At 33.3% G+C, this 21,394-nt stretch overlaps 1 protein-coding gene across 5 annotated transcripts in view; it reads left to right on the forward strand.

Annotated features, from left to right (window-relative positions):
- The window catches only part of CADPS2 (calcium dependent secretion activator 2), a 678,782-nt gene that overhangs the window by 228,577 nt on the left and 428,811 nt on the right, over positions 1-21,394 (forward strand). For all 5 annotated transcript variants that reach the window (XM_052001541.1, XM_052001542.1, XM_052001543.1 and 2 more), the window contains exon 3: positions 7,334-7,666. In XM_052001541.1, coding sequence (XP_051857501.1) covers positions 7,334-7,666 — 333 coding nt within the window. The remainder of the gene's footprint in view (positions 1-7,333; positions 7,667-21,394) is intronic.

Consider the following 21,394-nt stretch of genomic DNA (forward strand, 5'->3'; position numbering starts at 1 on the left):
CAATATTGGAAAATTCAAACTATCACCTTCCTTATTTTATTCCCATCCTCCCAAATGCTCAGACCAATCAGATAACAGTATATAGATAGTAAGCTCTCTAACCTCAACTAGGTTCTGCTTTGCTACATAGAATTCATTTTATTTTGTATTTATCACAGTAACACTTTCAAGCTTCCACTTCCTTCTTTCTGCAAACCATCAATTCCGTCCTTTAAAAAAAAAGAATGTTTTAGTAGATATTTTTGTTCCCTATTTTACTAAGATTAAATCACCCAGTTTGAATTCTTTCTCTTCTCCATCTTTGGCTGCTTTCAATGTCCTCGGCTTCTCTCCAGTAAAAGCAGATGATGTGATCCTCCTTTCGAATGTTAAATAAAAAGCATCTTTATATTTGTTTATATCTCCTTCTATCTTCATGACCTCATTTTAAATAGTCTTTTTTCTCTCATGTTTCCTGTCTATTCTCTATGGGATCTTTCTCAATCTATAAATGAAATCAGGTCTTTCCTACCCTTAAAAAATTAAAAACAAAACAAAACACCAGTACCAACAAAATATGTTCTTTGACCTTTCCATACCCTTCAAGCTATTGCCTTAACTTTTTCCATCTCTTTCCTATGTAGTTTCAGAAAAGAGTAATCTATATTTGCAAATTCTGTTTCCTCATCACTCATTCATTACTTACTCATTCAGCTCTGCATTATTCTTCATGACTCCATTTGGAGTCTTCTTGGAAAAGAAACCAGAGTGGTTTGTGATTTTTTTATCTAGCTCATTTTATAGATAAGGAAATTGAGGCAAATAGGATTAAGTCACTTGCCGATGGTTACAAAGCTAATGTCTGGGGCCAAATTTGAACTCAAGTTCTCTTGAATTCAGATGGCCAGCACTTTACTACATCATCCAGCTCATTCCTTTACCTGTCACAATGTTATTTCTCACTGTTTTACTGAAATAGTGCTCTGGAATATCTCTAATGAACTTGAAATTAGGTTAGGATCAGGGGAATAAATAAGCTGTTGTCCCAGGATAGGGATAGGGGGCTTGGGTTGTGATAACAGGACATGGTTAACTGCACATCTAAGTGCTAGGAGCTTGGAAATTAGTAAACAGGATTTTAGAAAGCTTGGGTTCTGCTTCATGCTTCTATTTCTTGTTTTTCTCAAAATTTGGCCAATAGTTAAGAAGTAAAAATTACCCTGGAGTGGGTCTAATCAGAGAGTATAGAGTAAACATCTTCCCCCTAATCCTTACATTTTCCTGGTAGCTACTTGAATGCCCTCCTTAAACTAACCAGTCCCCTGATGCTGCTTGATCCTATGCTGCTTGATCCTGTGCTGCTTTATACAACAATAAAGACCTTTGCTTTGAGAAACCAGTCTGGTGTCCAGGTAATTCTTACCTATTATACCTACTCTCCCACTGTAACTTGTTGGTTACAAAAATCAATGCATCACTCCCCCTTAATAAATCTTTTTACACACATTATGTTATTGGCTATCTTTTCTTTTCTTATTCCTCAGCTTCCCTTCCATGTTTTGCTCTATTTCTTTTGCTAGCTCTTCATGCTGTTCTCATCTTAGAGAAGCTCGAATGTTTTCTTCTACCTCAGATTAAACAAGCTTAAAGTTAAACTCTTAGATTACTCCCAAAATTAAATTCCTTTCATTCTTTCCATTACTTTTTTCCCAAATGACAATAGTATTTTTTCTTTATTTCACATATAGAATCAGTTAATTTTACTTCCAAATTTTTTCTCCCCTCCAAACCATCCTTCCCTACTTTAGGCTCTTGCTATGTTTCACTGGGTTGTATAATTACTTTTGAATTATTCTGCCTTCAAGTTTTTACCTGTCCAATCCTCTTTCTAGATAATACATTAAATTTTTTTAAATGTCCTTTATTTTTTGAAAATTTTATTTTTGTCTTGTATTTTTATACCACATTCCTTTCTCTTTGACCACTCTCCTCTTCTATATTGAGCTCTCTCTAATAGCATTTAAATAAACCAACACTCTAATATAATTTACATGCCACAGTGTCTGTCTATAATCCAGGTCCCATGCTTGCAGCGGTCATTTTCTTCTTTCACTGTTCTGTCATCTATTGATAAAGGAATCAAGAGGTGATCTCTTCTTTCTCACAGAAGCAGGATATTCAGGAAATTTCCCTCCAGAAAAAGATCAGGCCTCTAAATTCTTTATTTTGAGATCAATCAGTGCCAAGGCAATTTCCCAGACTGAGGTTGCCCAGGCAATTTTCCTTCTCTGACCACAATGTTGGAATCTGGAGATCTAGATATATCCCTTTTTTCCCACAGGAAGCTGAATATCGAACATATTATCAATGAACATTGCCCATAAGGTAATATGGACAGTCTGGTTTAACTGCCATGTGCTTATGCCCCATCCAAGAAATCACCAGTTTCATGGTGGGAGAGAGAAGAAAAAAGGAGTATACAATGTTCTCTCTCCCTCTCCCCCTTCTCTTCCGTCTCCCTCTCCCTTTCCCCCTCTCCTTCTCCCTTCCTTTTCCCTACTCCCGTCATGTTCTCAGATGAGAGAGTATGAAATGTAAAAAGGCTGAAAGTAGTTTGCTGCTCTCTCTTCTATACAGGATGGATTGTTCTTCAACCAAAATTCTTTCCTCCAAGCTTTCAGCCAGCCAATTAAATTGAGAGTAGCTCTCTTCACTGGAAACCAATATAAAATTGTCTGTTGCCCTCTTAATTAGGTGACAACACACAAGTCTGTGTTTTACCGATAAAAAATATTTTCCAATTGATTGATAAACCCTCTCCATGTATTTGTCAAATCCCTACATGTTTTGACATAAGAATTTTAGCAGAGATTCTGCTGTTGTTGATCAAGACAAGTTATACTTTTTTTTTTTTTTTTTTTTTTTTGCTGAGGCAATTAGGGTTAAGTGACTTGCCCAGGGTCACACAGCTAGGAAGTGTTAAGTGTCTGAGGCCAGATTTGAACTCACGTCCTCCTGACTTCAGGGCTGCTGCTCTGTCTACTGCTCCAACTAGCTGTCAATAATTTCTTTTTCTTAATATTTATATGATTTACTCCAATTTATTTTTCATTTTTTAAAAATCATAATATTTTTATCATTATTGATTTACAGTGTAGTTTGAGGTCTGAGTAAATTTCTTGTAAATGCTATTTCCTGCAATATTATACATAGCCTTTTATTTCATTGTGAATATGTGTATGTGTATGTTTTCTGGTAGAACTACTTCTTTTAAATTAGCATTTCACTTCTTATCCTTAAGATTGTTTGGTCTGAATTATATAGATCTAACAATGCCCTTGTTGTTTAACTCATATTTGATAAATTATCTTCTAAATCTGTATTTTCTTTTGCCTGGGATAATTTCTCTATTTTGTGCTTTTAATGTCTACTTTTTCATTTGTCTTGTTCATTTCTTCTTTGATAGTTCCAGGTTTCACTCTAAATCTATCTTATTTTAAAATTTACGTCCTTTTAATGTTTTTATTTTTTTTTTAACCAGTGCCAAAATGTCTTGCTATAACTGCTTTCTTCTCCTCAACCTTCCCGCCCCCAATGCACACAAAGAATATGTATCTTGATTTCTTTTTTTAATTGGTAAGGTTATTTACCATTACAAGATAGTTTTTTTTCCCATTAAATTATGATATTTGCCGGCTTTTGCTTGTATTCCTCGTCATGAGTCCAACTGTTGCTTTTTATTTGTTTTTCTCGAGGGATTGCTTCATTCCCAAACTTTCTCTCTCAGTCTTATTGCCATCTTTCCCTCCTTTTCTATTTTGATTGTATCAGTATTAGTTCTTTTTGGCTTGCCCCACATCCTCCCTCCCCAACCTCTGCCTTTGGTACAGACAACCAAAATTGGTTGATCTAGAGTCCTTCTTGGGTTGAGAGTTGAGAGACAACTTTTGATTTGTTTAGCATGGGAAAATTCACTGGGATAGTAGGATGGTAAGAATGACAGTACTTAGGTTTAAATTCTTTAATCTGCCCTTGGCAGAGAAGTTCAAATCTGTACTCCTGGTGCTCTCTCCCCTGCCTAATGTGCTGTAGTCTCTTCACTATATCTACCTTCTACCCATTGTGAAAGAATGAATGTAAGGGTTCAGTTTGGGCCAGTGCTTGAGGAAATGTCATTAGAATCCACTTCAGTCAAAGTCCCAAATAGTGTTCTAGATAATAAATCCCACAGGATGTGGATCAAAGTAGTGAGTGAAAAGTGAGCTTGTCACTCAGTCTTCATCTGTCATTTCAGAAGGTCTCCTGTTAAGTGCAGATATTTTCAATCTTCTTGCTACAATTGTTACAATACATTGTTATTGATTCAAGGTGGTGCAGAGATTGAGAACTGCATACTCTGCTACTTTCTATTACATTGCAATACACCTTAGTTATTAAGTATGAAGAAAAAAGAGTCCACCTGTAGTTTCATCAAATAAAGAATTCTGTCTGGATGGAGTTCATTACCTATCCATACCTTCTCCTGTATGACTCTTCCCTTTGATCTTCCATAGGTCTTCTACAAATGATGGACTTAGTATGTGGGAGAAACTGTTCAGGTCTTCCATCTGTTAATTTTCACTCTTGCATTCTGATCATACCCACCTACTTTTCCACTCATGCATTTCCTGAATGGTTTCCCTGGCTTCATAACCTGGGTCTAATTGTCAACAGAAATAGTCTTCACATTTCACTGCTGTAATGAACTAATTCAGATGTCTGATCAAATCACTGACTGCCCATAAACTTCCAGGGGATCCCTGTGACTTATAGGATAAAATACAAACTGAACTTATCTGACTAGTTTTTAGGTTTTTCACAATCTGTTTTTTAACCTATCCTTCTAGTATTGTTTGATATTATATCCCTTTACAAGGAAACTAGATGGCAGAGTAGATAGAGCAGTGGGTTTGAAGTCAGGTAGGCTCATCGTCCTGAATTCAGATCTGGTCTCAGACACTAGATATGTGACTCTATATAAGTCATTTAGCCCTGTTTGCCTCAGTTTCTTCATCTATAAAATGAGCTGGATAAGGAAATGGCAAACCACTCCAGTATCTTTGCAAAGAAAACCCCAAATGGAGCCCCAAAACATCAGATATGATTGGAAAAATTGAATAGCACAACAATAGATAACCTTTACACCTGTGCTTTGTCAAATCACTTTAAAGCATTCCTTCTCTTTTGTTCTACTCTCTCTCAGTCTTTATGCCTGGTATATTTGTGTTTTGTATGGCCACAAGTCTGAAGCCTTCTGTTTCTTCAGTGTCCCTTTCAGTTGCCACTTCCTTCACAAACCTTTCCCTGCGCCTCTCATATGAAAATGACACCTTTCTCATCAAAATTTTCATTGAATTTTGTTTGTTATCTCTACTTTGTACTTATTTCATTCTAACATTGCAACTTTTATTAGTCTCCACTCTTATTTATGCATTTAGAGCAAAGGCTGCTTTTTTTGATCTTCATATTAACAACATCTAGTACATGGTAGTTATTATATCTATTTAATATAAATTTAAATTGAATTAAATTGCATGTAAATGTAAAATTAAGTTGTATTTAAATGCATAATGTATTTAAATTAAATTGAATTTTTGAATTGAGAGAATAAATATTATATTATCTTTGTGTTAGGAAGGGTGTTTATTTAAGGCAGAAAGAATGTTTGCTCAATAAGTACTGATTTTCTGGGCTTTGAACATAGATAAGTAGGAAGTATCTGAGTTGAATTCATTTGAATAGAATTAAAGAATCTAAAGTATCCATGGTTTGACTTGCTTATCTTGGTATTTTACTTGCTGCTTCTCAGGAGGTAAGGTTCCTTATAGTATCTGCCATTGTGTGTTTTGGATTATTTCTGGGAATTTTACTGACAACTTCTTGAAGCAAGAGTGAACCCACAGGCATAGTCTTTACAAAAATGTATATTATCTGGGATTTTTTTTTATAAGATTAGTATATTTTAGAGACAACTAAGTGGTACAATCAATAGAATTATGAATCTGAAAGCAGGAAGATTCATCTTCTTGAGTTCAAATGTGACCTCAGGTATTTACTAACAGTGTAACCTAGGAAAGGCAATATTGTTTGATTTAGTTTCCTCCTCTATAAAATGAGCTGTACAAGATAATTTCAGAGGGGTCTGGAGAGACTTACATTAACTGATGTTAAATGAAGTAAGTAGAACCAAGAGATCATTGTACATGGTAACAAGTTTATAAGATGATTAATTTTGATAGATATGATTCTTTTCAACAATGAGATGATTCAAACTAGTTGCAATGGTCTTGATGAAGAGAGCCAACTGCATCCAGAGAGAGGACTGTGGGAACTGAGTGTGGATCACAACAAAGTATTTTCACTCTTTTTGTTATTTGCTTGTATTTTTTTTCTTTCTCATTTTTTTCCTTTTTGATCTTATTTTTCTTGTGCAGCATGATAATTGTGGAAATATGTATAGAGGAATTGTACATATTTAACACATATTGGATTACTTATCTCTGGGGGAAGAGTTGGGTTGAAGGGAAGGAGAAAAAAATTGGAACACAAAGTTTTGCAAGGATGAATGTTGAAAAATATCTATGCACATATTTTGAAAATGAAAAGCTTTAATAATAAAAAGAATGAAAAATTTGAAATTGAAATTGGAAAAAATTAAAATGAGTTGGAGAAGGGAATGACAAACCACTTTGTTGGTATCTTTGCCAAAAAAAAAATGGGGTCTTGAAGTATTGGTCATAATTGAAATGACTACATAATAAGTATAAACTACATCCATGTTAATTCCCTTAAACTCTGAAGAGATATTGATTCCCAATCCCAATTATTGATACTTGTTCTGACTTTCAGGATATAGATCTAGATATTGTGCTCTTTGCCTCTATATAATGTAGATGATTATTCCAGCAACAACAAAGTTCCTCCATGAGAAAATGTCTGTGCCACAGTGAACTAGGATTCACTCTATTACCTTTCTCATCCTCTTTCTTATACTTTACTTTCTCAGAGATATACATACAGAAGAGTAGGTTCCCATAGTTTGCTCAAGCTTAGGATAAGCTGAATTATGGCATAGGGTAAAACCAAAATCTTTCTGTTCATCTATGAAATGAATTTGTGGTATTGGCAATACCACAATAGCTTCTTAAACGTCCATTGTTTTGAATTGAATTGAAAATGCATTGAATCAAATTATAATCATTATAAAACATTTTTAGAAAATATCAAACTCTTCTTTGAATGTTTTCTATAATAGTTGAAAAACCACATTAACATGCACACTTAATTATATGTGCCTTTTTTCCTTTTCTTTTAGGTTTTCCTTAAGAGTGATCGGGTGGCCAGAATGGTTCACAGTGGAGGGTGTTCTGCTAATGACTTCAGAGATGTATTCAAGAAAAACATTGAAAAGAGGGTTCGGAGTTTACCAGAAATTGATGGATTGAGCAAAGAGACAGTGTTGAGTTCATGGATAGCTAAATATGATGCTATCTATAAAGGCGAAGAGGACCTGTGTAAACAACCAAATCGTATGGCCCTTAGTGCTGTATCAGAACTTATATTGAGCAAGGAACAACTTTATGAAATGTTTCAGCAAATCCTGGGGATAAAAAAATTAGAACATCAGCTGCTTTATAATGCATGTCAGGTAAGATTATTATTTGTTTATGGGTTCAATACTTGCTTTCATACAGATAAAAAATGAGCTGAAAATGGTTACTCAGTTCTGCAAATTAGCAATGTGTTCTATGTTGAATCAGATATACAGCATTTTAGAAAGGTCATTTGTTGGAAAAATGGATTAAACTTGAAATGGTACTTGAACACTTTAATCTTTAAATCCTCCATGTTCAATAAAATTTATTTCATTTGCCATACACTCTACACAATTTGTTTAGGTTTTTAAAGATGCCCAGATATCTAAGTAGCTAGAAATCCAATGCTTCAAAAGTTATTACTTTCGTGTTCTGCTGAGCTATTGGTTTGAAAAGGGTTTAAAAACATTTATTTTTTCCTATTTTATTTAGAGCTTATACTATTTATTGATTGCTTGCTTACATTTAATTTTGTCATTGAATTATTACCTTAGATATACTGCCTGAATAGTATTTATATAATACTGATCCCAGGATGAGGTATTATAATTCAATTCAAAAGATGTAATTTTCTCAAATTTGGATACCATAATATGGCTAGCTTATTTTGAGATTGGCATGGCAGTGATGGGGGATTATTAGAGAAGCAAAAATTTGCATTTAACTGTAGATTATTTAACTGGGTTTAAGATTCAATGATGTAGTCAAGAATTTAGGAGTAAAAATGTAATAATACCTTTTATTCAGAATCTTTCTGTGATCTCTTTTATCTAAAACTTTTTAGGAGAGAAAAAAAATCAACAGAATACAAGATAATGAAACATTGTGAATTCCCTGAGCCACAAGAATACCTAAAGTATCTAATATTTCATAATTTGGCATTTTTTAAAAGATAGCAAAACAATGTAAACATCTAAGTCTGAGTTGGTCCTTACATACCGCTCAATAAATGGTTTTAAATTCTGGAGCCGAGGAAAACAAAAACAAAAACTCTTCAGTTTTCCAAAATGCGTAAATTTTTTCAAAGAGTAATCTCTGATTTTTCCTTAATTGTTATTTTTCCCCGTCTATTACTTTGTTATTAGCAATAAAAATCATCAGGCATCACCACATGGCATAACCCTGAAAGTATAGACATTATGAAGCCATTTCCTTAAATGGACAGAATAGGGACCTGTATTTAAAACACACATTATTGACAAGGGACATGAATTTGCTATTTTATAATGAGGATGAATTTTGCTTCTCTGGATCTCTGTTTACTTTTCTTTAAAATGAAGTGGTTGAACTAATGGTCTCTAAGACTCATTCCAGCTGTAAATCCTGTGATCCAGAGGAAAATAACATCCTTTGGCTCTATTTATCTCCCCTTCACCCCTTCCCACCTACACTTTGAATGTGTTAAGAATTAATGCAAGTGGGGTGGGAAAAGGATGCTTAGTCAACTTGATGAACTTACAAAGTAGAAAACCAAGGTTTAGGATTTTCAATGCATTTCCCTCAGTCTCATTTTGCATCATCTGAAGAGTGGATTTCATTGATAGAAACTATCTTCAAGGACAATTAATTGGCTCCTACTTTTGTAGGACCTTCTGTTTTAGAAGGACTCACTACTTTGCATTCATCTATAAAAGGGATCCTATACATCTCTTTGGTTCTCTTTCCTTTTGCCAATAAGTTTTATGTGCTACTGAGAATGAGGGGAGAAGGAGTTGAGTTTTGTTTCCCTTGCTTTCCAAGTCAGGATAAGAGCATTCCAGCAATACTGAATTGTTGACCTTAACTTTGGAGATTCAATGGTATAATCTTTCAACATATGATTACATTGAGGGGTCAACCATGTGGCTTCAAAGTGAGAGCTAATGGGGGTTTGTTACCTATCAACCCAAATATTGAAAATCACAAGATCTGGACTTATAGCTGGAGAAAGAAGGAATATTCCCTAAACAGCAGGATTTTGGAATCTATCCTTTTAATAGGACAAGGGATATCACCTTTGTGGGCATCCCCAAACTTAAGAGTTTTGGCAAACCAGTTTTCTTTTAAGTAAAGGGGAATTCTCTGAACATTTTACATTTTGGCAAGAAAAGAGAATCACAAGAGTGGCTTCAGGACCAGCAATGACAGGGAAACTGAACAATAAGATGGGAAATAAGGAACATGATCTTTGTCTTCCAGTATTATCACGATTTGTTTGGGAAGTGTTGATGAAAGAAAATGAGCTGCTTAAGCATCCACAAATGTCTTTCCACTTTTGGAGAATATAATCTCTTGGAATAATATTATAAGACTGGAGGTATATGTATTTAATGTGAGAGAAATTTCTCTTTTGAGGGATTCCAAACTAAAAGGTAGTATTATGATTCTGGAGAACTGCATGTCTCCCTCTGAAAACTAGTACTGAGTTTAGAATTTCAGGGCTCTTGCCCTGTTGTGAAATCAAACTTGGTATTATTATCTAAGAGGATTCCAAACCATAGGATACTGCTTTTAATTTGCAAGACTTTAGGCCCAGAGAATATTAATACTTGCCAAAAAGGAAACTTGCATTATTGGTATTATGGATGTGAGTTATTTATTTGCTATCTGAATTTATTTATGGATTCCTGTTTATAAGTCTTTGAGGTATATACATATATATATATATATACATATACATATGTATATATGTGTGTGTGTGTATATATATATACATATATATATATATATATATAAAGATAATAACTCTCCTATAGTTGATACATGCTTTTGTAACCTTTAATATTTTTATAAGTGATGAAGATACTGATGCTCTCATCTCTAGAGATATAGACAGCAGATGTATTCTAAAAGCTCAGCTATTAATGGGGTTATGAGAAGCAAAAAAGAAAAAAAAGAATGATTTGATGGGGGGATTTCTCCCAGGATTGGATTTGGTCTTTTTGAAAATAGCCTCTAAGCCACAGAATACCTAAATATATGAGGATTCAGTGATGACAATGATGGATTTTTGTAGGGAGAAAATACTGAAATAAGATTTGTCTTTGTTTTTGGCAGAAATCCAGATCTCAAAGAGACTAAAGGTCTAGGTTTCTGTCTGAAATGAAGATAAATCTTATTTCAGTATTCCTGATCTAAAAAAAAATCATAGTATTGCCAATGACTTTCTTACAATTTACTCAAAAAGTGCTTTAAAAACAAAGGTAGTGCGATAATAGAATATAGCATTTATATATGAAGAGCAGGAGCTTACTATTAACCTCAAGGACCATTAACCTCAAGAATAAAAGATGAGTAAAAGTGCTGGATGAGATTGACAAGAATTAAGAAAAATATATATATTTTTAACTGAATCAAGGATGTCAAGTATGAGTAAAGCTTAATTTTACTTATGTTGCTATAGTTATCAGGGTTAGGTATTTATATTTTTGTTTTTCTATAAGACTTCTGATAATCCTATAATTTCATTCCTTATGCCGGTTTCCATTATTGCTAGCAATAAAAATCCTCAGAAAACCTCAGAACTGTGTGCTTGCTTGCTAAAGGACCATAGGGGTAGTTGCCACCATATAATTGTTTTCTTGTTACACGAATAATCAAAAAAAAAATGAAGCCTATTGAAAAAAATTGATGAATAAGATAAAGTAACAAGAATGAAGATCTATTGGGAGAAAAAAGGAGTGGGTTTATTAAATAGAAGGTTAGTCTGGAGCAGCTAGATGAGTATAGTAGATAGAGTACCTGCTCAGGAGTCAGAATAATCTTAAGTTCAAATCTCACCTCAGAAGCTTAAATTATTTATTAGCTGTGTGATCTGGATCAAGTCACTTAACTCCAATATCCTAGCAAAACAACAACAAAAACAGAAAAACAACAAAAATAGGTTTATTGTGGAACCAGAATATTTCTATGAAAATAGACTAGGTATAAAGGCTTTATCCTGGTACTATATTTTGAGAATTAGCATCCAGAATCCATTGACAGGAAGATATCTAATTCTTGTTTGGCAACTCAAATTAATGCTGTTCTTAAACAAATTATGTGTTTTACATAAGTCTGTTTAGATATCCTTATGTGTTTTAACCAAAATATAAACCCTAAATAAAATATAAAATATATTTTCCAGTGGAAAAAAAGAGAGGTATTTTTACATACCATGATTATATGAGATCTGCCTCTTTGAAAACTTGTATTTTATTTCTTAATTTTCATCATAGACCACTTGATGAAATATAGGAATGGACTTCTGAATTTATGGAAAATCAGAGACATCTAGATATTAAGATAATTCTTTCTTGGTTACAGAAATCATATATTCAAATAATCAAGTTTTTGTCAGTATTTATTATTAGTCATTTGGAAATACAAGGAGGTTATATTTCAAGGGGGAGACAACATATATCTATATAGATATTTACACAAGATACATAAAACATTTTTCTCAGAATTTATACTTTATAGGAAAAGATCCTTCACAGAAAGACATCAGTATCTGAGGTGAGGAGTAGATTGGCAAAAATCTCCAGATGGTATACCGTTCTTGACCTGAGCCTAAAAGAAAGCCTTGAGGAAGGAGATCATTCAAAACATTGGGAACAACCAGGTTTAAAAAAAACAAACAAACAAACAAACAACATTGACAGTAGGGCAGCTAGGCCAATATGGATACACCAAAGAGTATTTAGAAGGGATTAATGTGTTAAGAAGTCTAGAAATATAGGAAGTCAGTTTGTATAGAGTTTTAGATCTCAAAGAGAGGAGTACATATTCTATTCTGTTTATTCTATAGGGCAACACTGGGATGGGAGATTACATGGTAAAACTGTGTTGAGGAAAACCATTTTGGCAGCTATGTGGAGGATGGGTTGAAGTGAAGAAAGAACTTTTGCAGTCATTCAGGGAATAAATTTTGAGGGTATGAACTAGGGATATGTGTGTATAAGTGTAGACAAGAAGACATAGGGAGAAATGTTGTGAATACAGAAATTACAGGATCTGCAATTGGTTCTATAATTGGGGTAAGTGGAAGTTATAAGTAAATTTATGAGAACTGATAAAATAATTAAGTGAAAAAGTAAAGACAGAAAAGAAAAGAGGGCCTAGTATAAAACCTTGTGATTTACCCACAATTAGAGTGATGGAGACTTGAGAAGGAAATAATCAGAACCAAGAGAGAGCACTGTTATAAAAACTGAAAAGGTTAAAGAATTCTTGAAAAGGAGTTGATTCTCAGTGTCAGGTGCTGCAGAGAGATCAAGAGTGTAAGGATTAAGAAATAAGAAATAAGTAAGATAGTTGGTAACAGGAGAGATCAGCATCAATTAAATGAAGAAGATGGAATCTAAACTTAAGATGCTTTAAAAGAAAATAAAAGAAAAGTATATAAACCTTTTTTCAAGAAGTTTAAGTGAGAAAGAAGAGCAGAAAAATAGAACAATAACTTACAAAAATGGTAAGATATTATCGTAGCTTTAGGACTGAATGAGACTTGAACACTTCCATGTTTGTATATAGCAGTAATGGAACCAGTCTTTTGTGCATGATGGTATAGGATGGTATCTTATGGAGGAAAAAAGGGTGTTAATCACAAAAAGAAGAAGAGTAGTTCTTAGAGACTAAGAGGAGGAGAGGGGAAAACAGCATGAGAAAAGAAGGGTGAGATGAGGGTAATCTCACTAAATGAGCTTAATTTCTTTTTCCCCCCTTTTTTTTGAGTGATATATGAAACAATGTCCTTAGCTGAGAGAGTTAAAGGGAATGATTCTGTGAAAACCTTGAGAAAAGGTTTAAAACAGTTTTATGGTAAATGGGATAGAAATCACTTAAAGAAGAATAGGATTGCCTTGTTAACAAGGAGTACCAGTTGAGATTAGTTAACAGAACTTTGTAGTAATGTATTTAAGGCAATTTCATGGTTCCATTCAGTCACACTTGACTAGGAAAAAACCCTAGATAAGGCTTTGATAAAGCATGAATAACAATAAAATAAGGGAGTAGAATTGACCTAATTTACCAAATAGTAGAGGTTTGGGAGGTGGGAGACTATAACCAGTGTTAGGATAATGGTTTAAGAAAATGCTGAATACACTAAATTGTAATATATATATATATATATATATATATATATATATATATATAATATATATATATATATATACACATATATTTCTCATCAGTAATAATTATATTTCTGTTTAAAAATGTTTAAAAAGGTTCTAGAAAAAAATGATAAAGGTAGATAATGTGACATTCTAATGATAACCATGCAGTTTTAATCATGAAGAATTAATTCATTTTTGCTCTTTAAAAATTCTTGAGGTTTGCAGCTTGCTTTTCCCTCCCTGTAGTTGAATTGAATGATTGCAGACACTTTCAAAGATCCTTGCAGTTCTTTCATTAGTGTTATTGGAGTTTAAAATGGAAATATTTGAATTTTTTAGTTTTATTCAGTTTTTTCTTGTTGAAAGTCTTAATTATATGTTCATATTTCAACTTAGATTGCCCAATAACCTTTCACATAATAGTGAGAAAAAACCACAGACTAAAACTGTTATCTTTAGATGGAGGTGTGAGTGTTTGCCAGTTAGTGATTCATTATTTACTATTAGATTTTTAGAATTTTTTTTATTTGAACTTATGAGCATTCATATGTTTTATATGCACTAATTTAATTGATAGTCATAGGACCATCTGTATATAAAAACACATACTTGGTGGAACATCAACAGATGTTTGAACTGTTGATACTCTTTAATCTCTTTTTGGTTTCTCTTGACTGGCAAGAGTATTTACTGGAAATGTCAAAATATCTGTTGGATGACTGTTGACTATTCTCCTGGAAGAACTGAATCATTTCCATATTCTCATTCTCACTATAAATGAAACTAGAAGATATTCCAGAAATTATTTAACTTCAACCTGTCCTGAATAAAGAACTTCTACAACAAATAGTGTCAGTGAAGTCTAGCTTTCACTTCAAGACTTCCAGAAATAAGGAATCCACTTTCTCCTCAAGCAGGAAGTTCCACCTTTGGATATTTAAATTGTAGAACAATTAGTCAATTAGCATTTTAATTTCTTACAATTTGCCAGATGAAAACTGCACTAAGAAATGGAGAATATAAATAGTGGCCAAAGATACCTGCTTTGAAGGAGCTCAGCTTTCCTATATCAAGCTGACATCTGCCTCTTTGCAACTTAAAATATGTTAGAGCTGGAAGAAATCTCAGAAGTCCTATAGTACAATACCAGCAACAAAATTATCCTTTATTGAGCAACTTTCCTTTTAATGAGTCTCTCTGAAGTACATCAATTTTTCCTCATTCTCTCCCAATATTTGTATATGAGTGAAATCTATCTAGTTTGGTTGAAGTAGGCAGAACCCACAGTTACCTCCTTTTCACAACAAATTGACAGAGTTGAGAATTTGCTAAATATCTTTGGGAAAAATCAGTTGTTTTTGTTTTCATTTTCCCTTCTGCAATACTGACTTTTTCATATGGAAGACTTAACAATACACACAATTCTCAAGTTCTTTGAAAAGATTTTTCTTACATGAATAAAGGATTTTAAACAAAAGAAAATAAAATAAATATTTTAGAAGCTTATGATTATAAAACAGATTCAAAATTTCTCCATAATTTTTTTATATTTTTGATATTTCTGAGAATCAGAAAGTAAGTGGATACCTCTAACTATTCTGTAAGAAAATTATGAACAATCTATGGACAAACATATTCCTTAGATGTAAGGAAATTTTACTGAAGTTTGCAGATCCGATGATGTCACCTGCCTATTAAAAAGTCTTTACTTACTGGGACTTTTGTCTTAAGGATAAAATACAAAATCCTCAAATTGGTATTTAAAGTATCCTAACACTATGGCTCTTACTTACATTTCCAAGTAGAAAGATGGGATTCCATGAATGTCAATCAAATAACCACTAGACCCCACCATTCATATAAAATAAGCATCCTTTAGACCAGAAACTTTAGATAGAAGTCTTATCAATTGGAGATAATTGGGAACAAACCCAAGGCACCTTTACTTTTATCAAGTAAAGTTATTTCACCAAAGTGCAATAGGAAATCTGTTTTAAGTGACTGAAAAAATGGGTTCAGAACATGAAGGATTTAAGGATGAATGCAGAAAAGAGAGAACATTCTAGCACTTATTTATGATTATGAAGGGAAGGTGAAGGAAAACTAGAAAGGAGGGGGGAGCTTTAACAGTTCCTTTTCTTCTACCCACTTGCTTTAATCTTCCAAGTTCATATCTAATTCTAATTGACTGATTTAATCAAGAAAATTTTTTATTCTAAAGTATCTGGGATTAGCCTCTTGTACTTAACTTCAGTGGGTGTGATTTGTTGATGTATTTAATCCAACCCCACATACTTATCTCATTATTTCTCCTTAAATATATTCTATTCTAAATTGACTTTGTACTTATCATATTTTGTCTTATCCCAGAGTCACATTTAGTTGACTGTGAGATGTCAGAGTAGGACCTTAATGGAATGTGTATGTGGGTGTTGTATGCATTTGTGTGTGTGTGCTTTGTAGATCGAGAAGTTACCCACATGCATTGTTAAGAGTTTTTTCATCTGGATATTTCCCAAGTAAAAGAAAACACAGGTTCAACCCCTAGTTATGCATGTATTCACACATACATTTATTGTGTTTCTATAAGCAAACATCCTTATCTATATATAAATGGACCCAAATAAATATACACTTACACACATTTATGCAAAAACACATATATTGTGCATGTGTAACCATTTGGATGTAATGTATATATTCTATGCTACTTTTTAAAATTTTTGTACAGTTTTTGTGCATGTCTTTTCCCTGCATCTTGTGTAGACAATTCACACTGAATTTTTCCTTTTGTTTATGTTTAGCACAGTGCTTAGCACAAAGGTTGACATATAGTGAATATTTTAGAAATGTTTGCAAATTATATAGGACTGCTTGCCATCTTGGGGGGAGGGGAGGGAGGGAGGGGAAAAAACGAAACATAAGTGATTGCAAGGGATAATGCTGTGTAAAAATTATCCTGGCATGGATTCTGTCAATACAAAGTTATTATTAAATAAAATTAAATTAAAAAAAAATAAAACAACTGAGTTACTTTTAAAACAAAAAAACAAAAAAAAAAGAAATGTTTGCAAATTGATTGGATTAATGTATAGTGAATACTAATGTACTACTCTTCATATATACAAGACTACATATAAAACGTGCTAACACATGCCTCTCTCTGTGTATATATATATGTATATATATACACATATATACACATATATATATACATATACATACATACATACATATATATTTGTAGCTTAGAAGGGAACAAACTTTTAAGAAATTAAAAAAAATTCATCTTTGAAAGTAATTGATTAGCTCTATCCCCTTTCTTTTTCTTCCTCTCATTTTTTTTAGTAATCTCCTGTTTATTGGCTTAGCTGTTGGTTTCTTTTTTTGTACTTTAATAGTATCTAACCATCTTTCAGCACATTTAGAAGGAAAAGCAAAAAGCTCTCAAATGGTTCACTTTTTATCTGCTGTTTCAGCAGAATGGAACTAGGCATGACCTTTCAGCTCTCGTTTTTATTTTGTTTCGCTCTGATATTGGAAAAATTCCTGAAAAAATGTGTTTTGGAATCCTCTTTTATTGTTGTTTTAATCCCTTTGTTATTAATGAATATCTAAGATCTGTCATATTGCCATGGACATCTGGCTGTGTGCTCTTTTCCCATCCTGCATCCCAGTTTGGTCCTTGTATCTCATAGAAATGGAGCAGACTTATATGACTTGATACCTGTTTAAATTGTTTGCTTCTCCCTAGCGATGAAGAACTCTAGATAAGTGACCAGGAACACTGAAAACACCAAATATTAAAATGATTTCTTTTTTCCCCTTGGTAAATTGTCTGTTTCTAGTAAATTATTTGTACCCTTTAGAATCTTCAAGACTCATGATAATCTCCCCCCCGCCCCCGCCATCACACATACATACACTGAAATCTTTTCCTACATCAGATTGTTCAGGGAAAGTTATGTTCAAAATAGTATATGATGCCAATTTTTGCCGTTTGAATATTCCCTATTCCCAAAGCTGAATATATGTCTTCAATGCATATAAATGAGACTGTTTTGTTCAGTCATGCCCAATTGTTCATGATCTTATGGGTCATAGCACACCAGTATAGCCCATAGAGCTTTCTTGGCAAAGATAACCAGAGTGGGTTTGCCATTTCTTTATCAAGTGGATTAAGCAAATTGGGGTCACAAAACTTGCCCAAGATCACACAATTAATAAGGTCTGAGGCCAAATTTGAATTCAGCTGTTCCTGACTCTAAGCCAAGCATTCTATCCACTGAGTTATCTCCAACAGAAACAGACATAGGCTCAAAGAATGTAATGTGCTTCTTAAGCCCATTATTGGTATCATATAAGAAAATTCAAATTTTAAAAGAGATTTTTGAGGCCATTTAATACAACTTTCTCATTTTGTAGAAAAGGAAACTGAAGTACAGGGTCTAGTTTTCTCCACCCTAAGCCATAAATATAATAAGAACAGCAGATTTTAATATCTCCAAATTTCTAATATTGTAAGGGTTGGAATCATATATGTTTATGATAGAAAATGTAGGAAGACCCTTTGATATTGTGGTTAGGGTTCAGTAAATAAATTTTCTTTTGAGGACGCTCCTTTAGGGAATGAGTAATAAGACCTTCAGAGGAAGGAAGTTTTTATTTCTGCTCTGACCTGTCATCTTTGGGGATTTGCGAATTCACAGAATGTTTTATATGCTACTAGACTTTATGGGGTTTGTAAGACTTGGTTATTATATGTAGTCTCTACCACTTTAGTCTGAGCAATTTGACATTTCTAAGCATGACTACTTGGTCCTTGAATCATATATTTTTCCTCTGTTGGTGTTAACCCTAGGCTAAAAAATATAGCAGTAGAAAAGAATGAAACTGATTTCTTTATCTAAATTGTTTTTCTTCTAAGTGAATTTTGAATCATACCGTCTCCTGCCATTTTGTCATGGTCAGGCCAAATGGACAGAGTATAGAGGACTGATATTCATGCCAGAAATAGATTGGTAAAGCTTATGTCAGCCCTGATTTGACAGATATGATCCAATTTGTGATAGCTCCATAGGCTTAGTGTGTCTGTTATTTTCTTAGGTGTCACTGAGTAGAATTTTTTCAAGATCCTAAATTCCTTAAATTTTAGCATTTATTTCAGCAATTTATTAGCATTTAAAATTAACTTTTCTCCATGACAGAAGTATATGTCTAATTTATTCTTCTTAAAATTAAGCCAATTTTGATCCCAAGTTAAAATGAAAAAATCAAAAGAAAACAGAAAGTTTACTAAAAGAAATTAATTTCTAAAAAACTTGTAAGATTAGACTTACCATTTTTTACTTATATATAAATTGATAGTTTATGTATACATATGCATATATATATATATAGACATATATGTGTCTTTGTATCTATAATGCATATTTGTATTCCAAAATGTTTGATTTTCAGTTAAGTCTTTTCAGTATTTGCTTTGGAACATTTTGATCCATTATTTAATATAATTCAGTTCAGTTCACATAGGGTAATCTTGTATTTAATTGACTCATTCATCTTTTTCCTACTTTAACGTATTCAAAGGAAATCATGGCCTGGGGAATGATTTCATTAAGACTTTTAAAACCCTGTTGGCAGAATCCATGTGCTGTTTCCTATGTATGATATATAAGGCAGTATGGATATAAAGGAGTTTTCCATAACTTGTAGCCAGTTTCCCCAGGCAAGATAATAGACCAAAAGATCATTGAGAGAGGAAGAAGAAGGGAATGATAAAGACAGAAAAAAAGAGAAACATAAATATATAGATAGATAAAGACAGAGGCATGGGTGTGTGTGCGTACATACATATCTTTGTATATGTGTGTGTACATATATGTTTGAGTGTGAAGATAAATACAAATCACAAAAGTGTGGGTAAAGTTTTAAACTTTTAATACCTCAAAATTGCATTAAGGCTTTTAAAGCATCTTGTATAATTCACACACACACACACACACACACACGTAATATACGCACAAACATGCATAGGTGTATATTCACATATATACATATTCATATATTTCATACACATGCTATGTGTATATTACCTAAGTCTCTCAAATACAGGTAAGAGAAATAGTTTAGTGGAAATAGCAATGAAATAGTGATCCAGAGAATGGAATTCAAGTATTAACCATTAACTGGCTTTTTTGTTAGTGTTTTTTCAGTTGTATCTGACTCTTTGGGATACTATTTGGGATTTTCTTGGAAGAAATACTGAAGTAGTTTGCCACTTCCTTCTCCAGCTCATTTTACATTTGATGAACCTAAGATAGATAGGGTTAATGGCTTGCTCAGGTTTACACAATTAGTAAGTGTGTGAGGCCAGATGATTCTAGGTCCTAGCATACTGTACCACTTAGCTGCCAATCAGCTAGATATGTCAGCTTAATTATTTTGCTTCTCTTGGTCTCAGTTTTCATATGCGTAAAATGGGTTATCTAAATTCTGTTAAAAAACAAAACTATAGTATATTAGTGTAACCCATCTCCCATATATGAAGTTCTGGGTTATATAGACCAAATTCAATACTAAGGGATTCAATACTAAGGGCTTCTCATGCAGATTTCTTTATTTGGCACCTGTACCCATACAGAAAGATTCATGTTCTCACCTCCTTTTAGTTTATATGAATTTGGCTTGTGTATGGATCTCTAAATGCATACAAAAAAAAGTTAAGATGGGTTCTTGAGCACCAAACAAGTACTCAGGCAAATAATAGTACATAAAAGATACAAGTTTTATTTCTCCTGAATGAAAACACAAAGAATGTAAATTCAAGTCTAGAAAGAGCCAAAGAAATATATCTCTTTCATTAAGATTATCTTCCTCAGGGTTCAGAGTTCCAGACTTGTAGTGCTACCCTAGAATTCAGGCTCACCTTCATGTAGAAAGCACACAAGTTTGCTTGAATTCATCCCTTTTCTACCAGATCTGCCTAATACACATCACTCCTGGAAGTAGTGAAATGCAAGTTTCATATATTCTTTTCTATATATGTTCTGAGTATCTGTTTCTGCTTGGTCCTGAAATTTCTCCTCTGGTAAAAGAACTGATCTAATCTAACATTTCTTCTCTCTAGCACTCTTTAGAGACCTCTAAGAACTCTTCATCTATATCCAAGGGACTTGGTTCCAGATGTCCTCTGCTTAGCCAAAATCTTTTCTGTAACTTGTGTGCTGCCTGTAAGAATTCTACAAATCATCACAATGCAGGAACTCTGTCATCTGCCATCTTTGAGGGATGCTGCAAATATGAGGGATTCTTACAAGATTCTTTTTTTTTAATAGCTTTTTATTTACAAGTTATATGCATGGGTAATTTTACAGCCTTGACAATTGCCAAACCCTTTGTTCCAATTTTTCCCCTCCTTTCCTCTACCTCCTCCCCCAGATGGCAGGTTGACCAATACATTCTTACAAGATTCTTTATAGGGAACTACTGCTTGTGATTGGAGAACTGAATTTTTTGGTTCCATCCTAGCTCTAATTTTCTCAGTGTCTTTTTGTTCATGCTGCTTCCTAACCCTTCTTTTAATGACAAGTCTAAAGACAAAATATAACTGTACACACAGTCATGACTTAACCAATCACTTTCAATTGTGGATTGTAAAGGACCCAAGGCAAAACAAAATCAGAACTGATGAAGGAGACA

Source organism: Antechinus flavipes, chromosome 5 (genome assembly GCF_016432865.1).
Source record: "Antechinus flavipes isolate AdamAnt ecotype Samford, QLD, Australia chromosome 5, AdamAnt_v2, whole genome shotgun sequence".
Lineage (NCBI taxonomy): Eukaryota > Metazoa > Chordata > Mammalia > Dasyuromorphia > Dasyuridae > Antechinus > Antechinus flavipes.